The sequence below is a fragment of the Sus scrofa genome, chromosome 7 (genome assembly GCF_000003025.6).
Source record: "Sus scrofa isolate TJ Tabasco breed Duroc chromosome 7, Sscrofa11.1, whole genome shotgun sequence".
Classification (NCBI taxonomy): Eukaryota; Metazoa; Chordata; class Mammalia; order Artiodactyla; family Suidae; genus Sus; species Sus scrofa.
The window spans coordinates 47,481,187-47,506,637 of NC_010449.5; the positions used below are offsets into that span (position 1 = coordinate 47,481,187).

Sequence of the window (25,451 nt, forward strand, 5' to 3'; positions counted from 1 at the left end):
ATGGAATTTTGGTTAATGACCCCTAAAGTATTAGGTTATAGGAAGTTATAGTATCATGTAAAGTGAGCAAAATAATCTAACCCAATTAATATAATGCTATCTGACGCTTGCCAGAGTCACAGTAGAAATTACTGAAAAATCAAGGGCTGCATATGTGACATATTTTCACTGCTGACACATGGTGCTGCGCAACCAAAGTGTATTCTGTAACATCCACCTTCAAATGTGGAGGAAACCTTGCGGAAACCTTGGCTGGATTGGACAGAAGGATTGTGTCTGGAGCAGGTTCTATCCTTTACAGTTAAGATTTACGATAACCCTGGCTTCTAATACAACTAGAATGCCAACTACGTCCAGCTCAATTCTGAAAAGGAATTATCATACCTCAAAGTCCATTTATAAATCAGATTCCACCTTCCACAATTTTAGAGTTATCTGGCTTATATTTCAATCTGCTACTCTTAAACCAACAAACAGTAGTATACAGTTTTATAGGTGCAAAACTAAACAAAAGACTTCAGGAAGGTTATTCATAAGAATTTTCAACACAAGTTCAAATTCTGCCTTTATTTACAAAATGGTCTGATAAAATATCCCCCCATACTTACAGGTCTCTTCCACAACACACTTCACACATTGATTTTAGCAATGTTAATAGCACCATTCGTATATTATTTAAAATCAAGAAGATTTCATTTCAGTCACTACGTTGATTCATCATCATTTACATCCATGGATGAGATAAGTGAGCATACCGGGACTACCTGCAGCTCCATGGTAAGGATTCCTGGGTCCAGCACAAAAGGCTTTGTTTGCAGTTACCAGTTATGAAAGGTATCCATGGTGAATAGATACTATGAGAATTTTCGTGCCACAAAGTTTAATAATCCTCCATGTTTGTATAATATTATTTCCACATCATTTTCAAACGAAGCAATCACGCTGAATATTTTTCCAGTGCTTGTCTTTAAACAAACAAAAACATCTCACATGAGTGGTAAAATCTACAAAGTGTTACTTAGCGGTTAAGACCATTTGTCTTCGTATGCAATGACTATACTTACCACATATCCTGCGAAACCTTTTTCCTGCTTGAAAAACACCTATGATACCTAATGATAGGCTTCACAATCAAGTAGAAAAACAGAAGCCAAGTAGAAAAAGATGTTTTCATCCCTGATTCTAAATAACAAGTATTATATCACCTAAAACATTAAATCAAATGATTTAGATTTTGACATACTCATTAGGAAAATTATACTCATTACTCATATTTATTCTATGTTAAATGTTCATTGCATATAATATCTGCTACTCTTTCCCCTTTTTTACTTAATTGTAAAGTCTGTATCACTCTGACTCTCAACATTCCATTTTGTCTTCTCTTGAAGTGCTGTACATGCCTGGATTAAAACTGATCAGGACAGAGAGAGCTGATAACCAGGAAAAGCAAGTTGACACAAGTAAATGGAAGTCCATGTCCCTTCTTCTGGACTAAGTGTACAGTGTTTTCTACTTTTCCTCAGAGAACATCAACTATATTAACATAGGTTTAAGTACATAGGAAAAAAAAGCCATTTTAAACGACAATTTATGTTCACTAACTGACATTAGTATGTAATTTATAGTAATTATTTTTATTTGATTTATGACCATCTATTTCAATACATAGTACACAATCATATAGTTGAGAATTTTAGAAATACCTTTATATTTAATGTAACTCCAGGAGACAGTTCTTCGGGAAATGTTAAAGAAAATGTTTCTCTGCCAGAGAGGCCCAAGGAATCTGCATTTTCTCCCGGAAGGAACTGAAGCGGAGCTATGCCAATTCCAATCAAATGATCTTTGTGAATTTTTTCATAACTTTCAGCCAAAACAGCTTTCACACCCTGTAACAAACATGCATTTTATTTCCTCCATTCATCTCTCAAAGTTGCTGTGAGCATTTTAAAGGGAAAAAAATTCTACTTTTGGCCTTTCTGTAAAAACTTTTAACCCAGTAACACATACTAAAGGTCAATGTTATATCAAAGTATTTTAAAAAGCCTTTTATAAATCATTTTCCTGTATCTTTAAGTAGCTCCTTACTCCTTCTAACTGGTCTTCTGCCCCTCCAGGGTTAGGTACTCCCAGTGCCTACCACATAGTAAGAGTTCTCTAAATATGGAGGCAGCTGCTTGAAACTCAAATAGGGCTCAGGAGAATTTCTGTTTAATTATGGTGGATCTAACACATGCATGTGTTCATCAATACTCCTTTTTAAATTGCCACTAAAATAAAGGAAAAAAGAAGTATAACCCCACAGCAATGAAGGGAATAGGATGCATAAATTCTGTAAATATCTAGAGAACAGAGATAGGTAACTGGCTCGGAGTCCACATTGCTGTGTCTGTGGTGTAGTCCAGCAGCTGTGGCTCTGATTCGACCCCTAGCTTGGGAACTTCCATATGCTGCAGGTGCGGCCCTAAAAAGAAAAAAAAAGAAACTGTATAGCCTCAGAGTAAATATTTATAGATACTGACATATCAATTTATCATTAGTAAGGCCCACTCTGACAAAACCCAGCCCACAACCATAGCTTGTAATCAGTTTCTTAATGTCTAACTGAATGGACAGCTAAGGATCAACAGCTATATGAGGAAAGCCTGAAATGCTTTTTTTTAAAAAAAGGGGGGGGGAATAAAAAACCTTCAGGAAAAAGGGAATCTATACCTATAACTTTCATGATATAGGAATACCTTGGTTTTTTTTTTTTTTGGTCTTTTTTCTAGGGCTGCACCTGCGGCATATGGAGGTTCACAGGCTAGGGGTATAATCAGAGCTGTAGCCGCAGACCTACACCACAGCCACAGCAACGTGGGATCCAAGCCACGTCTGGAACCTACACCACAGCTCACAGCAACGCCGGATCCTTAACCCACTGAGCAAGGCCAGGGATTGAACCCACAACTTCATTGTTCTTAGTCGGATTCGTTAACCACTGAATCACGACGGGAACTCCCAGGAATATCTTGTTTTAATGTGCTTTGCAGATAGCGTGTTTTCTTAAAATTCAAGTTTTGTGGCAACTCTGTTAAGCAAGTCTACAGTTTCCATTTTTCCAACAGCATTTGCTCACTTCACGTCTGTGCAACATTTGGGAATTCTCATGATATTTCAAACTCTGTCATTATAATTTTATTTGTTAAGATGATCTATGTCAAGTGATCTCTGCTGTTACTACATAACTTTCATATGCACCAGGAAACCAAAAAACTTGTACAACTTGCTTTGTTGCAGTGGAACCTAAACTACAGTATCTGTGATGTATGTTGGTACTTATAGTTGTTATCTTACAAAGATAAAAGAATTAGGTTTATTCTTGTAACTCCTTAGAGTATTTGCATTTTAAGGGGAGAGATTAAACATTCAAAAAGAATGACATTTACATGATTATGACAGCTATGTGGGCTACATTCGGACCAGCCTTTTCACAACTACAACTGTAGAGAAGTAAAGTATGAGTGTGAAATGGTAGAAAGCATAGTCACATGACTATTCACTCCAATAGATCCCCCTATTTGCTCTTCAACAAAGAAACAGTCTCAAGACAAATGTGTTTCCCAGCAGACAGCCAGGCATCACCACTTTCTATTTGGGGGGCGGAGGGGTGAAACTTGGCCCACTATCCCTGAGTCTGTTAACTACTGATGGAGCAAATCAGAGAAAATTAAATGAAAAAGGGGCAAATAAAACTACCAATGGGGAGTTCCCATTATAGCTCAGTGGTTAATGAATCTGACAAGGAACGATGAGGTTTAGGGTTTGATCCCTGGCCTCCCTCAGTGGGTTAAGGATCCGGCGCTGCTGTGAGCCGAAGGTTGCAGATGCGGCTCAGATCTGGTGTGGCTGTGGCTCTGGCTTGGGTCAGCGGCTACAGCTCCAATTAGACCCCCAGACTGGGAACCTCTGTATGCTGCGAGTGCAGCCCTAGAAAAAGACAAAAAGACAAAAAAATAAATAAATAAACTACCGATGGGTATAAATAATTATTACTATAAAGTAATAGTTTAAGGAGTTCCCGTCGTGGCTCAGTGGTTAATGAATCTGACTAGGAACCATGAGGTTGCAGGTTCAATCCCTGGCCTTGCTCAGTGGGTTAAGGATCTGGCGTTGCCGTGAGCTATGGTGTGGGTTGCAGACTTGGCTTGGATCCCGTGTTGCTGTAGCTGTGGTGTAGGCCGGCAGCTGCAGCTCCGATTAGACCCCTAGCCTGGGAACCTCCACATGCCGCAGGAGCAGCCCTAAAAACTGCAAAATAGGAGTTCCCGTCGTGGCGCAGTGGTTAACGAATCCGACTAGGAACCATGAGGTTGCGGGTTTGGTCCCTGACCTTGCTCAGTGGGTTGACGATCCGGCATTGCCGTGAGCTGTGGGTAGGTTGCAGACTCGGCTCGGATCCTGCATTGCTGTGGCTCTGGCGTGGGCCGGTGGCTGCAGCTCTGATTAGACCCCTAGCCTGGGAACCTCCATGTGCTGCAGGAGCGGCCCAAGAAATGGCAAAAAGACAAAAAAAAAAAAAAAAAAGGCAAAATAAAATAAAATAAAATAAAAAATAAAGTAATAGTTGAAGACAGACTCTCCTTTCCCTTTACCATATTGATTTACACAAATAAGACTGATGCAGGTTTAATCAAATTTAGAGTATTAAAAATGCAACTAGATTAGTATAATATATTATATAGAGATCACTTTAAAAAAATCCAAATATGAGGTCCCAAGAAGCATAAAAAGACTGAATAAACAGAATAAACTTTGATAGGATGCTACTGACAAAAGGAAATATTTAAAACTCTTTGATATAAGAAGAATTTAAGAATCAATACCAGCAAGTATGGTCCTTTGGCAGCCCAGTCTCTTGAATTTCCTGAACCGTATTTCTTTCCTGCTAAAATAATCAGTGGGATACCTTCCTTCTGGTACAGCTCTGCAGCCTCAAATACATCTAGCTGTAGATTAAAACAGACACAAAATTTTTAATACAAATTTTGATCTTGTCAGCAACTGCCTAAATACTTCGTAAACATACTTACCGTCTGTCCTGATGGAAAATGAATTGTTTTGGGAGCTGGTTTTCCAATGAACTTATTAAAAAGCTTGATATTTGCAAAAGTGCCTCTTGTCATTACAGCATCATTACCTCTTCGGGCTCCATAAGAATTGAATTCACGAGGGGTAAGGCTGCAAGAAAGTTTGAAAGTTAGTTATTTAAGGTGGAAAATAATCACACATTACCGAATTATAAAACTTAATCAAAAACCTTTACTATGGAAAATTTCAAACATGTACAAAAGTAGAGAAAACAGAACAATGAATGCCCAGAAGCCTACCATTAAACAACAATAAACTCTTGGAATCTTTTTCCTTCTACAATCATCCTCTATTAGATTGTTTTCAAGCAAGCTCAGAAAATATTATTTTAAATTTCAGTATGTTTTTCTACAAGATAAGGACTTAAAATACTAACTACCCTGACACAAATAAACAAAACCCCCCAAACTTCTTAATATCAGCTAGCTAGTCAATATTCAAATGTTCCTGGCTTTCTCTTTACTTTTTTAAATTGCTGGTTTGCTCAAATCAGATCTAAATATGATTTATAAATTCATTCAGTTGATCTCAAGCCTCTTTTAATCTATGTGTGCCCTCTCCCTTTGTGTCTTCTTTTATACTTTATCTCATGATATCAGGTCATTTGTAGTAAAATTCCCTGTATCTAGACTGTGCTGACTGCATCTCCACAGTATCACTTCACATGTCATTCTCTCTCCTATATTTCTTGTTAACCAGATGTCAGATCTAGTGGCTTGATACATACAGTTTGGGTATTTAATGTTTTGCAACAATGCTTCATGAGCTGTACTTTTATCAGGAGGTGCATGATACTCGGTTGTCTCTTCCCGGAATGCTACCATTCCAGAAAGATAATTATTATTGTCCAGACCGCATTAGGGACTATAAAATGATGGCTCTTATTATATTACAGCTTCATTATTTAGCTGGAAAACTTCAATAAAGACAAACTTCCTTCATCAATGATCTGGTTATACTGAAATACATTCCATACAAAAAAAGACTTGTTCCTAAGTCATACAAAAAATTACTTGTTAAGTAGTAAGATAGTTCTCCTATCACCTTTCAAAGGTGTTTTTTAATTTTTTCTTTTACATTATTATGAACTCATGGATTTAAACATATTCATTATGTTTCAAACCACTCCAGTTATTGATGCTAAACATGTCCCATCACTGAGCAGTGATAGGTTCAAAGCTGGCTTCTGAGACATTTTAACAGAAAGCCTAGTAGTCGCTGACAGCTCTTTTGCTATTGGTATAAAACATCTAGAATCTTCCCATATATTTTCCTGTTCCAAGTCTGGAATCAATCATTTGTATAGTTAAACACTGTACTTCAGGATGGAGGCGGTGGTGGGTCTGAGTATCTTAAAAAATTGGTGATATTTTCAGGTGGAATCTATGTCACAGTTATGACCAAGATGGAAATCAGAATAAAAAAATATTTGGGAGAAAGAAAACTTATTTCTTACCACTATAAACAAAAGCTGTGTGTAAAATAAACTGATTCATTTTCATCAAATCATACCAATGGAGCTGCTATTAGCAATTTCTACCAAAAAGTGTTTTAATTCATACCAAACTAGAAATAACTAGAAAATAATTTCAGATTTCACAATATCACTAATGAGATTATATAATAAGCTATACAGTATTATTACATGTCAAACCAAGCTATGTAGCACTGATTTTTCTAAGATTATTTCAGTGAAAAGTCTTGTCATTTGCATAGCTCAAGTATCAAAAAGCTAATCAGGAAGTGTCCAAAACTAATCAGGCAGCAGCACTAAAAATTTTGCCTTTAGCAAAACTTTGGTGTCAAAACAGTTCTTTGGGAGTTCCCGTCCGTGGCGCAGTGGTTAACGAATCCGACTAGGAACCATGAGGTTCCGACTAGGAACCATGAGGTTGCGGGTTCGGTCCCTGCCCTTGCTCAGTGGGTTAACGATCCGGTGTTGCCGTGAGCTGTGGTGTAGGTTGCAGACGCGGCTCGGATCCCACGTTGCTGTGGCTCTGGCGTAGGCCGGTGGCTACAGCTCCAATTCAACCCCTAGCCTGGGAACCTCCATATGCCGCAGGAGCGGCCCAAGAAATAGCTAAAAAGACAAAAAAAAACCAAACAAACAAAAACCCAGTTCTTTGATAACAGAGCAACTCCATATTATTAATCATATAGAAATGAAACAAAATATTTCTAGTTTTGGATTTATATACCCTATGTAAATTATTTTTATATTCACATGCATTATTTTTGCAAAATTTTAGGCTCAAAAAGCAGAAATCCATTGTCTTTGATTTGTCTTTTGATTTGATGAAGCCTAGCCTCATGCATGTGCATTTTATAGCCCCCAATACACAAATTTAAATTGTGCACTCCAACAATGGGAGATGGTTAGAACCATCAGGCTTTATTTGGTAGGCCAAAGCATCTGACTTTTCAACAAAGTAGCATTAAAAAAAGAAAAATCTTGTTTCCAATCAGTTTAGACTACAAGGGATCAATTTAAAACAGCATTTTCAATGTCTATAGTCATAAGCAAAATCAGGTACAAATACCCCAGTTATTGTTTAGGTCAAATACATGGACAATCAGGCACTCACAACAGCATGTAATTTACTGGATAAAGGAATGTGACCAGTAGAAGTCTCTTAATCAATGAGAAAGATGAAACAAAAACAGCCTATAACCATGCACGCATACCCTCTGTTTGTCAAATACTTAGCAGCAGCACTACTCCTTGCGATGCTTCCAGCAGGTGATATGTGATCTGTTGTGACAGAATCTCCCAGATACAACAGGACATGGGCATTTTCAATAGGCTGGAGTGCAACTGGCTCTTTGGTCTAAAAGATAAAAAATGTTGAAGGTATTTAACTCTTAATGTTTTTTTTTTTTTTTAAAACTTCATAACAATCTTTAAAAGATCATAGAGTAAAAGAGTACTTACAAGCTTATCAAAAAATGAAGGACATCTGATATAAGTAGACTTTAAGTCCCATGGAAACAAAACTGAATCCGGTGCTTCTAAGGAATTCCACCGTTTATTTCCCATCTGTGAATATGATTTTGGTTGAAATAAAGATAAAATGGAGTCAGAAAAAGAGATTTATGGAAAAGATCAAGGAAATTAAGACAGTACTTATGTTAGAATAAGGAAAATAGGTCTTTTTCATTTGGAAAGGAAGCTAAAATAATGCATTCTATATTTTAGAACAGGATGGATACAGATTTGCTCATCAAATTCTAGCACAGCAGATTTTTAGGAATACCCTAAGAGTTAAGTTTTAATACAAATTGAACATGAAAGACTCTACAGGATCCACCCCTCCAAAAAAAAACCAAAAAAACAAACAAGAAAAAAAAAACAAAAGAATTTAGAAAGATTATACATTGCTTTCAAGATTAAGTGTGTTTGGGGTTATGCCTTTCTTTTTGTTTTGTGTCTTTTTTTGGCTGCACCTGCAGCACAATAAAGTTCTCAGGCCAGGGATCAAACCTGCGCCACAGCAGCGATCACGGCCACTGCAGTGATGATGCCAGATCCTTAACCCACTGCACCACAAAAGAACTCCTGGGGGTATGCTTTTAATCTTTAAGAATACTATCATGGAAAAAAATGTCTGCTTTTTTCAATGCATTTGTCCTACATCACTACGTGTTAGTCCTGCCTTCAAACTATATTCAAAATCTCACCATTACTCACTACCTCTATGGCTACCCTAAATGTTCCATGCCATTACCATTTTTCACTTTGGACTACAACAATGAGTCTACTCTTTGTGCTCAACCCTCTTGCCCCCAATATATTTACATTTCGAAGACAGAGCAATCCTTTTTGATTATGATACCCCTGTTCAACATCTTCCAATGGTTCTCCATCTCATGTCACTCAGGTAAAAGACTAAGTTTTAATAATGGCCTAAAATGTCCTATGTAACCTGGACTCTTTGAAAGGAAAGCTAAGATGTCTTTCTGACATTTCCTACCATCACCCTTTTTAGTTCCTATGTTCTAGTCGCACTACCTTCATTAAGGTTCCCTCCTTAAGGCCTTTACACTGGTCCCTCCATCCGGAAAGCACTGTTCTTTGTGCAGATACATGACTAGCTTATTCACTGCCTTCAAAACTTTGCTTAAGTATCATGTTTTCAACTATCCTATATAAAACTGCAATCTAGCCCCTACATTTTACACAACTGTTTCACTTTGTTCTATAATTTTTCATGGCACTCATTACTTTTTAACATATTGTATAATTTACCTAATTATTCTGTCCACAGTTCACTATCTGCCTCTCCCCATGAGAATTTTGTGGTTTCTTCACTAGTATATTCCAAAAAGCTAGAACAGTGGCTGGTACATACTAGGGGCTCAGTAAATAAAGTAAGTATTTTTGGCCCTCATATTTATATTCTAAGTTCTTTTTAAAAAGTGTGAATATATGTATTTGTAGATGCACAAAACATCTCTGGAAAGATGCTTAATAAATTAACATAACTGGTTGTTTCTGAAGAGGTAAGGTAGAGTGCTGGGGAATGAGTGGGAGGGAGATTTCATTGCTCGATTTCTTCTGAATTTTGTTTGTTTTGTTTTTTTTTTTGCTTTTTAAGGCCGCACTTGTGGCACAGGGGTCAAATCGGAGCTACAGCTGCGGGCCTATACCACAGCCACAGCAATGCAGGATCCGAGCCATGTATGCCACATACACCATAGCTCACAACAACGTCAGATCCTTAACCCACTGTTTGAGGCCAGGGATTGAAGCCACAACCTCAGAGTTCCTAGTCAGATTTGTTTCCACTGCACTATGACGAGAACTCCTATTTCTTTTGAATTTTGAACCACCGAATGAGAATGACAAACAAGGCAAGTTTCTATTAAGTATGTCCAAGATGCCAAATAATAATGCTTGCTATACATTTCTAATAAAAATAAATAAAATCAATTCTGATACCCTAATCCTTTTTTTTTTTTTTTTTTTTTTTAACTTTTTAGGGCCACAGCTGCAGCTCATGGAAGTTCCCAGGCTAGGGGGTCGAATCAGAGCTACAACTGTTGGCCTACTCCAAAGCTACAGGAACGCGGGATCTGAGCCCTGTCTGCGACCTATACCACAGTTCAGAGCAACAGCGGATCCCTGACCCACTGAGCGAATCTGGGAATCAAACCCACATCCTCATAGATACTAGTCGGATTAGTTTCTGTTGTGCCACAATGGGAACTTCCTAAGTTAATTCTTAGATATTAGAGATTCCAGATACAAAAGGACTATCACTCATTAAAAACTGTATATTCAAAATAATGGGTTTTTAATTTTTATTCTATTCAGAGAGATGCATAAAATAAAGAAACACTGCCACTTTATTAAACTAACCTCTATTTTCTTACCTCTATTTTCTCTTTTAATGCTTTAAACATGGATAATACAACATGTTCTTCCTCTATCTGATGAACTTCTTCTCGACTGGCCAAATATCATGCAGGTAAATGTTTTTGCCAGTAGGGTCAGTACCTGGTTAAAAGATTTTAACACGAAATTTAGTATAAAAAGTAACTCCCTCAAAATGTTCACATCTTTTAAGAGACATATCACAGAAACCAAACATATTATTCAACAACAGTGATTCAGGTATAAGCAGCTGAAAGAACTATTACTTGCACATTTTATATTCTTCATATAAATAAAAAATTAAACCTAAATGTCCATCGACAGATGAATGGATTAAGAAGATGTGGTAAATATACACAATGGAATACTACTCAGCCATAAAGAAGAACAAAATACTGCCATTTGCAGCAACATGGATGAAACTAGAGATTCTCATACTAAGTGAAGTAAGTCAGAAAGAGAAAGACAAACACCATTTGATATCAGTTCTATCTGGAATCTAATATATAGCACAAATGAACCTTTCCACAGAAAAGAAAACCTTGGACTTGGAGAACAGACTTGTGGTTGCCAAGGGTGAGAGGGAGGGAGTGGGATGGACTGGGAGTCTGTAGTTAACAGATGCAAACTATTGCCTTTGGAATGGATAAGCAATGAGATTCTGCTGTATAGCACTGGGAACTATACCTAGTCACTTATGATGGACCATGATAATGTGAGAAAAAGGAATGTATATGTGTATGTGTGACTGGGTCACCTTGCTGTACAGTAGAAAATTGACAGAACACTGTAAACCAGCTATAAAGAAAAAAATAAAAATCATTAAATAAAAAATAAAAAATATATATTAAATACAAAAAAATTAATAACGCATTGTGCTAAGACTTCTTGGGATAATTCAAAGAATGAATGATATAGGAAGCATCTCAAAAATACAACTTTTGGGGGAAAAGGTATGTGCAGGTATTTGTGTGTGTATATGTATATATAAATGAAAAGATACCTAATGGCTCTGTCCGGAAATCTATATTCACTGTGCCTGCTATGGCATAAGCTACCACTAAGGGTGGAGAGGCAAGATAATTGGCACGAACACAATCACAAAGACGACCTTCAAAATTTTTATTTCCAGATAAAACTCCGCAAGTAACCAAATCACCCTGAAAAACAAAACAAACCACATATGTTCAACTCAAGAGATGATACAAATTTGGATAATCACATATAAGCAATCTCAAATATTCTATTTCTGAGTAGTAACAATCATTAGGTACAGAAGTATCAATCATGTAAAACAAACTAAAATAATTCCTTGTACCATTAAAAAATTATTTCAAGGATCTAAAAATTATTTCAAAGAATTACTTTTTGACAGGTTACTCTTTCCAAAAGATGCAAGGATTATAGGAATGTAAATACATCAACATACATTTTCGCTAATTTAATAGTGAAAAATGGTTAAGAAAATCCATTTGGATGTCTTACTGATCCACACAGTTTACCTGTTTTACTGCATTTAAAACTGCTTCTGATAAGGGTGCTGTATTTCCCACACATGTTGAACATCCATAGCCAACTATTTCAAATCTGCATTTAAAATAAAAAGTCACATAATTTGTAAAGAAAGGATGAATCTTATCTTTCATTTCCATCACTGTATAAGATGCCTGAAGGGAACAGTCACAACATACGGGAATATTCACAACATACGAACCTTCACCATCATAATTCATTTCACAGCATTTGAGCAAAATCAAGTTTGACTCTCAAGCATGCTATCTGTACTGAATGCAAACCTCTGAAGAGCCCTGATATTTAGGTTAACTAATTGTGACACAGAACTTACCACATTACACAAGAAAATTCCTCAAACACTACTTGCTAGGAATATAACATGACCATACAAAAATTTGATATTATACTTATTTCTCTCCAAGTATCTAAAATGCCAAGTATCAAGAGGACCCGGTTATAACAACCTGACTTAAAGGCCCTCAAAGAGGCACTGGAATTGAGTACTCTGATAGGAGTAATCTTTCAATTCTCAACCAACTAAACCCAAAAAAAAGTCTGACAAAAATTCCAAGATGATACAACTGAAAAATTAAAGGTATAATCCTTGAAATTACTTTCAGCTGTTCTAAACAAAAAAGAAAAAACACCTAAAACTGTTAAGTTTTGCAAAAGAACTATGATTTATGTAAGACAGTATGTTCCAAAATACACAGTGAAAACACAGCCAGCATCTATTTTTTTGAGTATATAAGAAACACAAAAGTTATTTTCAATAAAGCTCAGGGACAACTTAACCTATGTATACTGGATCCAATAATCTCACAAAACCTCATTTAAGGTAATTTACTCAGTTAATAATGTCACCTATAAAACTTCACTCTGAAAACTCTTCTACATGACTCATGGAAATTATGCAGTACTCGATACCATCCCTAATCCTGTCTGTCACTGTTACCCAGTTTTACTTGTTTGTCTTGTGTTTCTATCCTTAGAGATCACTTCTGCTACTTCTTTGTAGCCAACAAACTGCCTTGCTCTTTGAATACGCTCAGTAAATGTTTGCTGAGTGATATGGCCTCAAAGATTTTGTGGTAATGGCAAAGCAACAAGTAGAACTAAAAGTGCTTTTTGTCCTATCTTCTTTTTGTATTTATGAGAAGTCCTAACAAGCAGCTTCGATCACTGCTGAATACCAATGTCAGTACAAATAATGGTAACCATCACTTACCCAAGCTTACTAAGATAGGGTAATACTCCACTTGAACTGAGGTAATGTGTAACCATCCCACTGCCTGGAGACAAACTTGTTCTAATATAAGGTTTAACACGCAGACCAGCTTCGACAGCTTTTTTAGCCAAAAGACCTGCAACAATAAAGAAACAATAATTTATTATGGCAATGTTTTTTCCTTCTTGTCCTCATATTAAAATATGGGTTTATTTTACAGCTCATCTCCAATTCAGGTTAGGCTAACAATCCAAAATTCATGAATTTACTGTCATTATTTTGTCCATTTTATTCTACTGATTTGTTTCATTTAAAACAAATCAAGAAATTCCCGTCATGGCTCAGTGGTTAACGAATCCAACTAGGAACCGTGAGCTTGCGGGTTCGATCCCTGGTCTTGCTCAGTGGGTTAAGGATCCGGCGTTGCCGTGAGCTGTGGTGTAGGTTCCAGATGTGGCTCGGATCCCATGCTGCTGTGGCTCTGGTGTAGGCCTGTGGCTACAGCTCCAATTACACCCCTAGCCTGGGAACCTCCATATGCCATGGGAGCAGCCCTAGAAAAAGGCAAAAAGGCAAAAAAAAAAAAAAAAAACATCTAAAATTGTTATAAGGAGTTCCCTGATGGCTCAATGGGTTAAGAATCCAGCATGGTCACTGTTGCGATGTGGGTTCAATTCCTGGCCTGGGAACCTGCGCATGCCACAGGCATAGCCACAAAAAAATTGTGGTAGATGTACCAGCCTTTACATTATAAATTACTAAGACACAGTCTGTTATGGCATCATGTACACAGAGACACATATCCTTTTTTTTTGGCCACACCCACAGCATGTAGAAGTTCCAGGGCCAGGGAATGAAACTGCACCACAGCTGCAACCGGAGCCACAGCAATGACAACACCAGATCCTTTATCTGCTGCACCATCAAGGGAGCTCCTAACACATACTAAGTGAACCATTTTAAGTGTTATAATCATAATGAAGTAATAGCAATTAAAAAATATTAGACTTGATTTAATACATTATTGAATTGTTCCATGTATATACAACTGATTTCATTTATAATCCTTGTCAATAATCTTTTACTTTCTTTATACTCACAATCTAGCACATTACTATGGTAAAATTCTAGATTACCAAGAGATTTGCTAATTAACTATACTTATAAATTAACAGAAAAAGCAGATATAACCTAAAACACACAGACACAAGTTTTAATTTTAAAAACTTATAGATAGGAGACCCCTGCAGCCTAGTGGGTTAAGGATTCAGCATAGTCACTGGCTCTGGTGCAGGTTAAACCTCTGGCCTGGGAACTTCTGCATGCTGAGGGCGTGGCCAAAAAAAGAAAAATTACCTTCTTTGTAATAAAAACAAAATAAATAACATAAATTAAACTTAGGCTCCTTAAGACCTAATTAAAATCTCAGAATGGCTCTCAATATAAAACAAAGACACCAACAGTCATGCACATCTAAGAAGCAGAATGTGAATATAAAGAAAAGTAAAAAATAATTTAGGAAAAGAAAATGTATGGCCATTAAACAAAACCTACCTGCAGCAAGCATGACAGATGGATTGCAATTATTGGTACAACTGATAACGGCAGCAATGACCACAGACCCATGAGACAGCTTATATTCACTTCCTTCATAATGAATAGAGACGGTATCATTTTGCTTTTCAGCCGCAATCTGGAAGCCTTTAAATCCAACCTATATAAATTTGCACATAAATATAAATTTTCTGGATATATACAGAAAAAAGACTGGTAGAAAATATGGCAGATCCTTGACATTCTGTAGCTATAATTCCGCTGAAGCATGAATCTCAACAATCACGACAAGAGTCTGGTGGTGTTCATAAACTTTAATCTACTGTGTGAGTCTAGCCAACTATTCAGGACCTAACTCTTATGTGGCTTTGCTGTTCTTTATTCATTCCTGCTTAATAGTAATTCTCAAGAGATGGTATAAAATCTTTCTTTGTTAAAAATGGCCTTGGAGTTCCCGTCATGGCGCAGCAGAAACGAATCTGACTAGGAACAATAAGGTTGTGGGGAAGGTTGTGGGTTTGATCTCTGGCCTGGCTCAGTGGGTTAAGGATCCGGCGTTGCCATGAGCTGTGGTGTAGGTTGCAGCTGTGGCTCTAGTGTAGGCCAGCGGCTACAGCTCCGATTAGATCCCTAGCCTGGGAACCTCCAGATGCTATGGGTGCGGCCCTTAAAAAAAAAAAAACAAACAACAACACACCTTGAAGGAGTTCCTGCTGTGGCTCAGCAGGTTAGGAACCCAACTAGTATCCTTGAGGATGTGGGTTCAATCCCTGGCCTTGCTCAGTGGGTTAAAGGATTTAGCATTGCCATGGCAAGAGGCCAGCAGCTGCAACTCCGATTCAACCCCTAGCCTGGGAATTTCCATATGCTATAGGTGTGACCACTAAAAAAAAAAACAACGGCCTTGAAGATTTGCTTCAAAATGATCATACGTGTGCGTATGTGTGTATAACAGATGAAGCAAAGTGGGCTATGGGTCGGTAATTGTTGAAGCAAGATACATGGGAATTCACTACATTTATTTTATTCCTGTACAAGTCTGACTTTCTCCACCAATAAATAAATAAATAAAATCAAGAAATTATAAAAGAAAGGCTCTGAAAAGAAAGCCAACCACTGATTCCCAGAATAGAGAAAATGACAAAATTGAAGCCATGAGTCTCAAGAGGGAAACCCCCCAAAGTTGAAGAGGTCCCCTGTTACTCAGTTAATTTACCAGACTCAAAGAGAGTAAGCACAACAGTATAGTGTTTTTTTTATAGTCTGGAAACCACAAAAGTCTCGAGTAGTGCCGTCCAATAGAACTTTCTGTGATGGTGCAGATATTCAATAGTTATGCTGTCCAATATAAGAGCCATGGCCACATGCAGCCATTCAACTTGAAATGAGGCTATTGTGACTAATAAACTCAATTTTTAACTTTAATTTTAATTACTTTAAACGTGTAAACTTAAATATACCCAATCAACCTCTGACCCTCATGGTGGACCTGGGAATAAGCTTATAAAATGTCTCACTCACACTCTGGACAGACGTAAAAGAGTGGGGTGCTGGTGTGTGCCCTAACATACAAAAATATAGCAGTCAACTGGGTTCATGGATCATTCTGCTAGTTTCTACTACTTACTCCACACAAAGTGTATTGACAAGTAATGTACCTTTTCATTTAAGCAAGCTTGGAAATCACTTTTCATATCCGTCACAGCAACTCTGTCTTGAGGTCTTTTTGGACCACTGACAGATGGAACTATTGAATTCAGGTTAATCTGGATCACCTGGGAAATGAGAGAAAAAGAAAGAAAAGGAATTAGAATTCGTAAGTTCAGATTTCAACTTGAATACTACTTTCTGATGCTGAATGAGTATATTCCCATTTGTTTACAAACATTTATTTTAATGGTGATATATACTCCTTAGAAACATTTTAAAACAACCCCATTTATGAAACATAAAAATTTGCTCAAAGACTAGCAGACCAGCATGCACACTCCCACAATACCTAGCGCATAGTCTATTTAAAAGTTTATCATTTAAGTTTTTGTTCCCCAAATGTTTTTCTCCACAAAGATTAACACTATCTTCACAGATGCCTGATGATAAAATAGATGCCCGCTCTTGCCATCAGTTTATTGCCTCAACTTCAAATTCATCCTTCTTTGCCTGCTCTGTGATAACGGAGGTGGGCTTAGTAAACACTTCTTCTTTCTCGGCCTGCATGTTAAATCTAGTCAATAGAGGGTGCTGGAGGGACACAGCAGAAAAAGGGTTTTTCTAGTCCTGGTTCCAGTGTGTCTAGCTGACCAAGACGCTGCAGACCATGTTTTCATCTCTTGGTTTAAAAAAAAAAAAAAAAATCATTATTTTATAAAAATCCCACCTCCCACTAGGTTCTATTAATTTCTTCTGGTATTTCTATCACTTTCCTATCTACATTCTATTTGAGTATACTCAATTTAAGTTTCTCTTCACTATGGCTTTCATCATTATTTAACAGCCCTGTTTATACTGGTTGATCACAATTGCTACACCTACTTTTCTTACACTTTCATTTTAAGGATCCAGGTGTTCCACTCTATGTCTTTAAGTATGTATTTAATGAGTTTCTCTTGAAAACATCCTAAGGAATTTTAGTTTTATTTCTTATAATCTGGTCAGGTTTTTGATAGACAAATTTATTCTATTTCATTATACCACCCAAATTTTCCCATTTTTCTTATCCTTTTCCTTTTTTGAAAAAAGGGAACACGGAGTTCCCATTATGGCTCAGCAGGTTAAGAACCCGAGTAGTATCCATGAGGATGGAGGTTTGATCTCTGGCCTTGCTCAGTGGGTTAAGGATCCAATGTTGCTGCAAACTCTGGTATAGGTTGCAGACAGACGTGGTTCAGATCCCACACTGCTTGGCTGTGGCACAGGCTGGTAGCTGTAGCTCTGATTCGAACCTTACCTCAGGAACTTCCATAAGCTGCAGGTATGGCCCTAATAGGAAAAAAAAAAAAATGTAGTAGACGAAGCACCAGGTTGAATAAACACAGCCTAAAGGGACCAGAAGATGAAGACAGAAGTTAAAAGATTTGCCCCAAATGTCACACAAATTCAACTCCGATTGGTTCTATATGGCACTCAATATACCTATATGTGTTCACTTATTAATCTAGCACATTTACTGAATATCCAGTATTACTCTTCTAGGAGCTAGGGATAGAGTACCAAATAAAACAGATGAAGTTCCTGTCCTCATGGAGCCTACTTGCATTCTGGTAAGGAAAAGAGAGGCAAATAATCATAGAAATAAACAGATTTCAGGCAGTAATACAAGCTATTAAGAAAAACAACCTATTTCAGGCAGTAATACAAGCTATTAACCCACTGTGGCACAGTGGGTTAAGGATCCAGCATAGGCTGCAGCTGTGGCTCAGATTCGATCCCTAGTTCAGGAACTTCCATATGCCATGGGTGCAGCCAAAGAAATATAAAGCTGGCTGAGAAAATGGATTTCTCAACAGAAAAAAAGCTTAACAGTTAACCATACCAATGTTAATACCAAGTTGTTCCTGATCCCTGACACACTTCTAGAAAATATATTTTCTTAAAACTTGCCTGAATTAATAAAATGTATTTTATTAAAACTTGCCTGAAAGAGTCATAATGGGAACTCCATGTCCCCTTATTTAATATAATTTCCAACAGATAAGAAATATTTGCTTAGATTACAAAATATCTTTTAACATTTAAGACCACATAACTGCATATCCCTTTCATAAAAATGGACTTTTTAAAACAAAATGTAGACATTAGCCAGATGCACACATCATCAAAATCGGTATTTAGGCAGTATACTATAGTATACTCCATTCTAAAACAGAAAATAATTAGAGTGATAAATTAAGAGTCAATTTTATATTTTAAGTACTAAATATTTAGACTTTATAAAATGTCATAAAATTCACTGTAACATAAATCTATGTAAAGTTAACGAAATCAGAGCAGGGTTACAAACAACATTAACTTGTTAAATAATAACAGCTAACATTTATTGAGCACCCACTATGTACCTGAAACTGTTATAATATTTAATCTCTTAAGAATCTTATGAGGTAGATATTATCTTCATATTTTAGAGATGAAAAAACTGAGACAAAAAGGCTAAAAAAAGCGGAGTAGTTCCTGCTGTGGCTTAGCGGGTTAAGAACCCAATTGGTATTCATGACGATGCCGGTTCAATCTCCGGCCTCGCTCAGTGGGTTAAGGATCCAGTGTTGCTGCAATCTGCAGCACAGGTCATAGATGTGTCTTGGATCTGGAGTGGCTATGCCTGTGACATAGACCAGCAGCTGCACCCTGAGACAGAAAAAAAGAAAAAAAAACAAAAAGGCTAAAAAAAGTGGGGTTCTTGCTTTGGTACAATGGATTAAGGAGTCGGCACGGCACTGCTGCAACTGTGGCTTAGATTCCATCCCTAGTCCAGGAACTTCCCTAAACTTTGAGTGTGGACAAAAAAATCAAACCAAACAAAACAAAACCCCCAAAACAGATGCCAGGGCTATATAGATATTAAGTCTTAGAGCTGGGATTCAAACCCAGGTGGTCAGGTACCAGAATTTATACTCTTAAACCACTAGAAGGTGGATTATTCTGTATATACCTGGGAATATTCAGGTTCTCCTGAATTATCCTGGTCATTTCGAAACAATTTCACAGCTTTAAGGTATGTTTCCATTGACTTGAGTTTGGCTTTGTTAAAACCTAAAAAGAAGATTAACAACAAAAATCCTATCAGAAATTTTTAAGTCTTTAGGGATAAGGATGCTGAATTTCAATGATGAGTAAGAAACAAACATTACTTATTACTAAGCACTCAGAAAAGATTTCTTTACAAAGTAATATTATTCCCAATTCTAAAAATGTTACCCTTCATGGAAACTATAAAATACATACCAGACCACAACCCCTTTAAAAGTTACTCAGTCACAGCTAAGATCAAAAATAATGAGACAGTTCTACAAAACTCACAAAAAATAGTTTGCAAAAGAAAAATCAATAACATAATTGACCATAATTTCTACCCACCATGAAAGATGAAATTCATTACTTTCCCTAAATAAGAAGCAACATTAATAGTCAAAATGAAAGGATAGTTTTACACAGTAGAAAGATAGATATTTAATAAGATCTTCCAGAAATTAAAAGAATTCAGATGTTAACAATTAAAGTTTCCAATTAAACATTTTGGTAGTTATCTGTAAGCCTGATGAGAAGTAAATAATTGCCAGATATTTGCCAATGATTGCCACAATATATATCCAAAGTTGTATGTTCTCTTACAATGTGACAATGACACCCATTCATCAAGAGGTAGAACCTGCATTATTCCCCTTGAACCTGAGCAATGTGACTTCTAGCTGGCTAGCTGGCTAGCTGGCTAGCTGGCATGTATCCTGTCTCTTTCTCCCTCTCTCCCCCACCCTCCTCTCCTCTTTAAGGTTACTATCTTTGAAAAGCCACCACGTGAGAAAACCCATACATGCAGAAACCACATATAGGGTGTTCTGTCTGACAGTCCTGAGTACTCAGCGGACAGCCAGCATTCACTGCCAGACATACAAGTAAACACGCCTTCAGGATTGCTGGCCCTAGCTTTTAAGTCTTGCAGTTGAGGCTCTAGACATCATGAAGCAGAGACAAGTTGTCCTAGCTGTGCCCTGTCAGAATTACTGACCCACTGAGATTATGTGGCAATAAATGATTATTGCTGTTTTAAGCCACTAAGTTTTAGGACAATTTGTTACACAGATAGATCATTAATACATTAACTCATTTTAGTAGTAAGGAATGAGATGTGTCTCTCTTGAATATTCTATCACCCAAAATCCAGTTTGGAAAAAGCTCTGCATTTTATGAGGACCGTTCCCTCCAAGGTTCCAAATGACCAGTCAAGCATTTTGCCATGTGACTTATAAAAATCTGCTCCCAAATGAAGAATGCCAGAATACATCCCTCCAATACACTTTTGATTAGAGATCGGTAGTTCAGTAATGATCGCCTAAAAAGAACTGAATCAAATAAAGAGATCCTATTTTTTAAATAGAGGCCTTACAAGATACCAATACATTCTAGTTTTGCAGGTATTTTCTGTATTAAATAGTCAACAGAACAGCGATCAAAATTCCTAGTTAATTGGTCTACAAAAAGAATTTGGAAACTGTAACCCTATATTGCTTTTGACAAAATTATGAGCTTTTTTTTTTTTGGTCTTTTGTCCTTTTAGGGCCACACCCAAGGCATATGGAGGTTCCCAGGCCAGGGGCCTAATTGGAGCTGTTGCTGCAGGCCTACGACAAGCAATGCCAGATCCGAGCCACATCTGTGACCTACACCACAGCTCACAGCAACACCGGATCCTTAACCCACTGAGCAAGGCCAGGGATCGAACCTGCAATCTCATGGTCCCTAGTTGGATTTGTTTCCGCTGTGCCATGATAGGAACTCCCATGAGCTTCTTATTCTTTACATAGAGCAGTAGGTCCCAAACTCTTCTGTCTGTTGGCTCCTCTCTTCCTGGATATAGAAGGGCACAGCTGCAAAAATGCATATGCCTGACTTCCACTGAACTACAATCTTTAATCACCAAGCTGGGTGGAGGTATCCATCATTATGGGAGAAAAGTGAGGGAAAGATCAGTAGTTTGAATAATTCCTCTAAATTGTTGTAAATGGGTCACAGTGGGCTAGGGTTTGAGTACCGAACACTCTTTAAAGGCATCTGATGCAGTTTATTTCAAAGTTGCTGTTTTAAACTAAGGTAATTTCACGAACATCAAATAGCATGTAAAAGGTAGTAAATTTATCATAAAATTCTTCAGACATACTGGGAATATAACAAGTTTATTCTAGTGATCATATACCTTACCTGTATATTCTAAATGTTTTAATGTCACATTGTCAACAGGGAAAAAGCTGAGAATAGCACCATATTCTGGACACATGTTTGCTATTGTAGTTCGATCCACTATAGATAACTGTGAAACTCCACTTCCAAAAAACTCAACAAACTTTCCAGCCACTCCTATTTGCCTGAGGTGCTACATAGAGAGAAACACAGAAACACAGAATTGGCAATGGCAAGGTCAGAACGGCATGGATTCTCTGAAAACTCTAAAATCTAATTTGTAACCCATACAAATGACCAAGAAGGAAAGAGGTCCTCTGCTGTTTTTATGGAACAAAAACTCGTTCAGGTTTTGTAGGTATTTTAAGACAAATGGTCAGTCGAAGAGTGGTCCAATGTCACTGTTAGGGTAGAAAAGGGCTTGAAAGTTCAAAACGGCTAAGATACACATTTTAATGTCTCTGAAATCAGGTAATCCCTTGGATACAATGTTGTGTGTGTCTGTTAGCTGGCAGTCTTACTTCTTTCTTAGCAGCACATAAAACAATGGTACTTCTAACCATTGAGGGCACCTGAGATTTAATGAAATACTAATACATTGATGAAACTGTATCTGAATTAAAATATCATATACTGGCTATAATCTTAAAATTTCAACTGCTGGTTCAAATATTTACAGTATCATTAATTATAGGTAAATTTCATTCTGATAGGATTTAACATGTGGCTTCAAACTTAATTCCTTCTAAAATCATTTTTCTTATTACCAAGTAGTCAAACAGCTATTCATCTTCTCTGAATTGTAAAATGGTCTCAGAATGGTATAGGGAGAGGGCCTAGGAGAGTGAATAAGTATGAAACAACATTTCACCTATGAATTATATTAAGTCCTAACATTTCAGAGGTGCTAGGGATCACTTAATGCAAACTATTTTACAGACGCAAAAACTCAAGCCTAAAAGAAAGATGTTTATTTTCACAGTTATATTTTTGAGGTTGAGAGCAATACAAAGCCAAATGCTGCTTTCACCAAACTCAAGCCTAAAATAAAGATGTTTATTTTCACAGTTATATTTTTGAGGTTGAGAGCATATACCAAGCCAAATGCTGCTTTCACCAAATTAATGAGGTACCACAATATACATTTTGAAAAACAACAGAAGATTAATCCTGTCAAGATCCTGAATAGAACAGGACCTCAAAAAAGGGACAAAGTATTCAAAAGATACACATGTATAACAGATTTAACTTTTGGATCAATGAGCCAAAATGTGAAAAGTAGATGTATAATATTAAGGAAAAAATAGAGCCAGGAGTTTTAAAAAGTAGCATTAGTTTTCAATATGCCTGAAAGAAAAGAATTGATTTCTCTAAACACACAATGGAATATTCTTTTCCCTTTAGGAATAATCCTTCAATTCTCAATTTAACTTCTTGATCTTTTGCTGCCATACATAAAATCAATCATTTCTTCAAGATGTCAATTTTTTTCTAATTAGGGAAGAAGGATCAATACTAAATGGTGAAAGGGTGGCAATTCCATTTTCTCTCCCTAAGGAGGATCCTGAAAGCCTTCAGACCAATAATCTAACCAAAAATGCTGAAACTCTGGGATCTAAATTGGAATTACAGGTGAAACATTTCCCACGTTCATTCATTTAACAAAATGGGACTTAACCATTACAATAAAGTTAGTGAAAACTAGAAATTTAGGGTGGAGAGTTAAAAATTATTGTCTTTAGGAAACCCTAAAGTAGATGTATTAAATGAACATGCCGATATTTTAAAAATTTAGAAGAAAAGTTTCTATACATTACTTCCATCATTTACTTTTATTTTTTATTGACGTATAGTTGATTTATAATGTTGTGTTAGTTTCAGGCGTATGGTTAAGTGACATACTTTTTCAAAATGTTAGAATAGCCAATAGAAAAATCTGACACTACCACATTTTTACAGGCCATATTTTTGAAAGTACTATCTTACACACTATCAGTTTCCAGAGGACAAATGATTCAATTAAGCATAAAGGAGATGCAATTAGACATTTCCTAAACATGATTTTTTTTTTTTTTAAACTCACGTGGTCACCAAGTATTTACTGAGGCAATAAGGCATAATGCTTAAGAGCACAGACTTAAGAACCTGACTGCCTAGGTCAGAATCCTTGTTTTACTCTTATTATTCAGCCCTATGACCCTATAAACCCAGTCATTAAACCTTACTGTGTCGCAGTTTTCTCAAAATTAAAACGGAGATAGTAATAATACCAATCTCACAGGCTTGTAATGAGGAATAACTGAGTCAAAATATCAAGTGAACAATGACACCACAAATTGTTTTGTACTGACTAGTACAATGCAAGGTTTATGTTCTTCCATTATTACTATGATGACGTAGTTAATAATGTCAGTAGGTTGAGGGATGAGGTGATGAACCCAAACCCCTGCTCTCATGGGGCTCTTCTACTTACAAAAAAAAACTATGTCCACTAAATTATACAGTTGGCACAATGTTAGCTTACCTTTGTAATGCCAAGAACAACATCTATGGATGTAACAAAAGGATTTGATGAGCCAGTTAATTCACATCCAACCACCTCTGGTAAAGTAAGAGAAACTGGCAGACCAAGCATAACTGCTTCGGTTTCGATGCCTCCAACCCCTAATGTAATAAAGGCAGGTGTATGAGCACAGTACATTTAAAGATAATTTAAGTTACCTTTGTAACATCTAAACCTCTGGGTGTTTCATGAGTTTGTCTTATATAGTTAAGTACCTTACACAGAATTGCTACAATGCCATTACTGTAAATAGAGAACCCAAATCTTCTTCACAGAATGACTCCATGCACATGGTTGAAAAAACTCACTTTTACGTTTATATTAAATTCAGAAAACATTTAGTATTTCTTATGCTAAGTACTGTATTATGCTCAAGATACAGATATGAATAGAACCCAGCCCCTGTTAACCTCAAGAAGCTCTGTCTAATGATGAAGTCAAAAAAGACAACAATGATAACACCCTGTAAAAGAGTAAATATATTCTGCCAGAGGGGAATAGCCTGCACAAAGCCATGAGGTATAAGAGCACAGCACACTCGGGGAATAAACCACTAGTCTCTAAGATATGTTTGGCTAAACATCAAAGAGGCGCCAGATTGTGAAGGGCCTTATATAAATTGTGAAGAAATGCGGATTTATAAAGAAGGCCAGGAGAAGTCCTTGAAGGACTTTAAACAAGGGAGTAACCACATCACCATCAGAGACATCATTATCATCACTAATCATTCCACAAATGGCAGTGCTGTGCTGGGCACTGTACACATTTCTTTTCATAAATTCTCTTACACCACACTTGAATTAAGACTTATTTTTGTTGCTATCATTATAAATGAAAAATAGCTTCAAATAGGCTGGTAAGACCCTGCTCTTTATTTTCTTTCATAATGTTCCTGACATCCTGTCCCCAAAACAATTAAATATATTTAGTCACTTACTTACCCCACCCCAGAATCCCCAAACCATTCACCATGGTTATATGAGAATCTGTTCCAACAACACTGTCCGGGAAGAGGAGGTCCTTTTCTTCAAAAACCACTCTCGACAAATACTCTAAGTTTACTTGATGAGCCATTCCAGTTCCAGGAGGGATTACAGCCACATTCTTAAAAACTCTTGAACTCCACTATATTTTTGTTTAAATGTAAGAAATCCAACTGTTAGTATATTATCTAAATTAGTGCCAACATACAAATA

At 36.8% G+C, this 25,451-nt stretch overlaps 1 protein-coding gene across 1 annotated transcript in view; it reads right to left on the reverse strand.

Moving 5' to 3' along the window:
* IREB2 (iron-responsive element binding protein 2) overlaps positions 353–25,451 on the reverse strand; it is a 47,661-nt gene continuing 22,562 nt past the window's right edge. The window contains 17 exon segments of the mRNA NM_001167781.1: positions 353–965; positions 1,707–1,892; positions 4,869–4,991; positions 5,076–5,223; positions 7,819–7,961; positions 8,066–8,170; positions 10,507–10,584; positions 10,587–10,630; positions 11,511–11,667; positions 12,010–12,094; positions 13,251–13,386; positions 14,805–14,964; positions 16,463–16,579; positions 19,450–19,550; positions 21,714–21,885; positions 24,217–24,356; positions 25,197–25,380. Coding sequence (NP_001161253.1) covers positions 855–965; positions 1,707–1,892; positions 4,869–4,991; positions 5,076–5,223; positions 7,819–7,961; positions 8,066–8,170; positions 10,507–10,584; positions 10,587–10,630; positions 11,511–11,667; positions 12,010–12,094; positions 13,251–13,386; positions 14,805–14,964; positions 16,463–16,579; positions 19,450–19,550; positions 21,714–21,885; positions 24,217–24,356; positions 25,197–25,380 — 2,190 coding nt within the window. The 3' untranslated portion in view covers positions 353–854.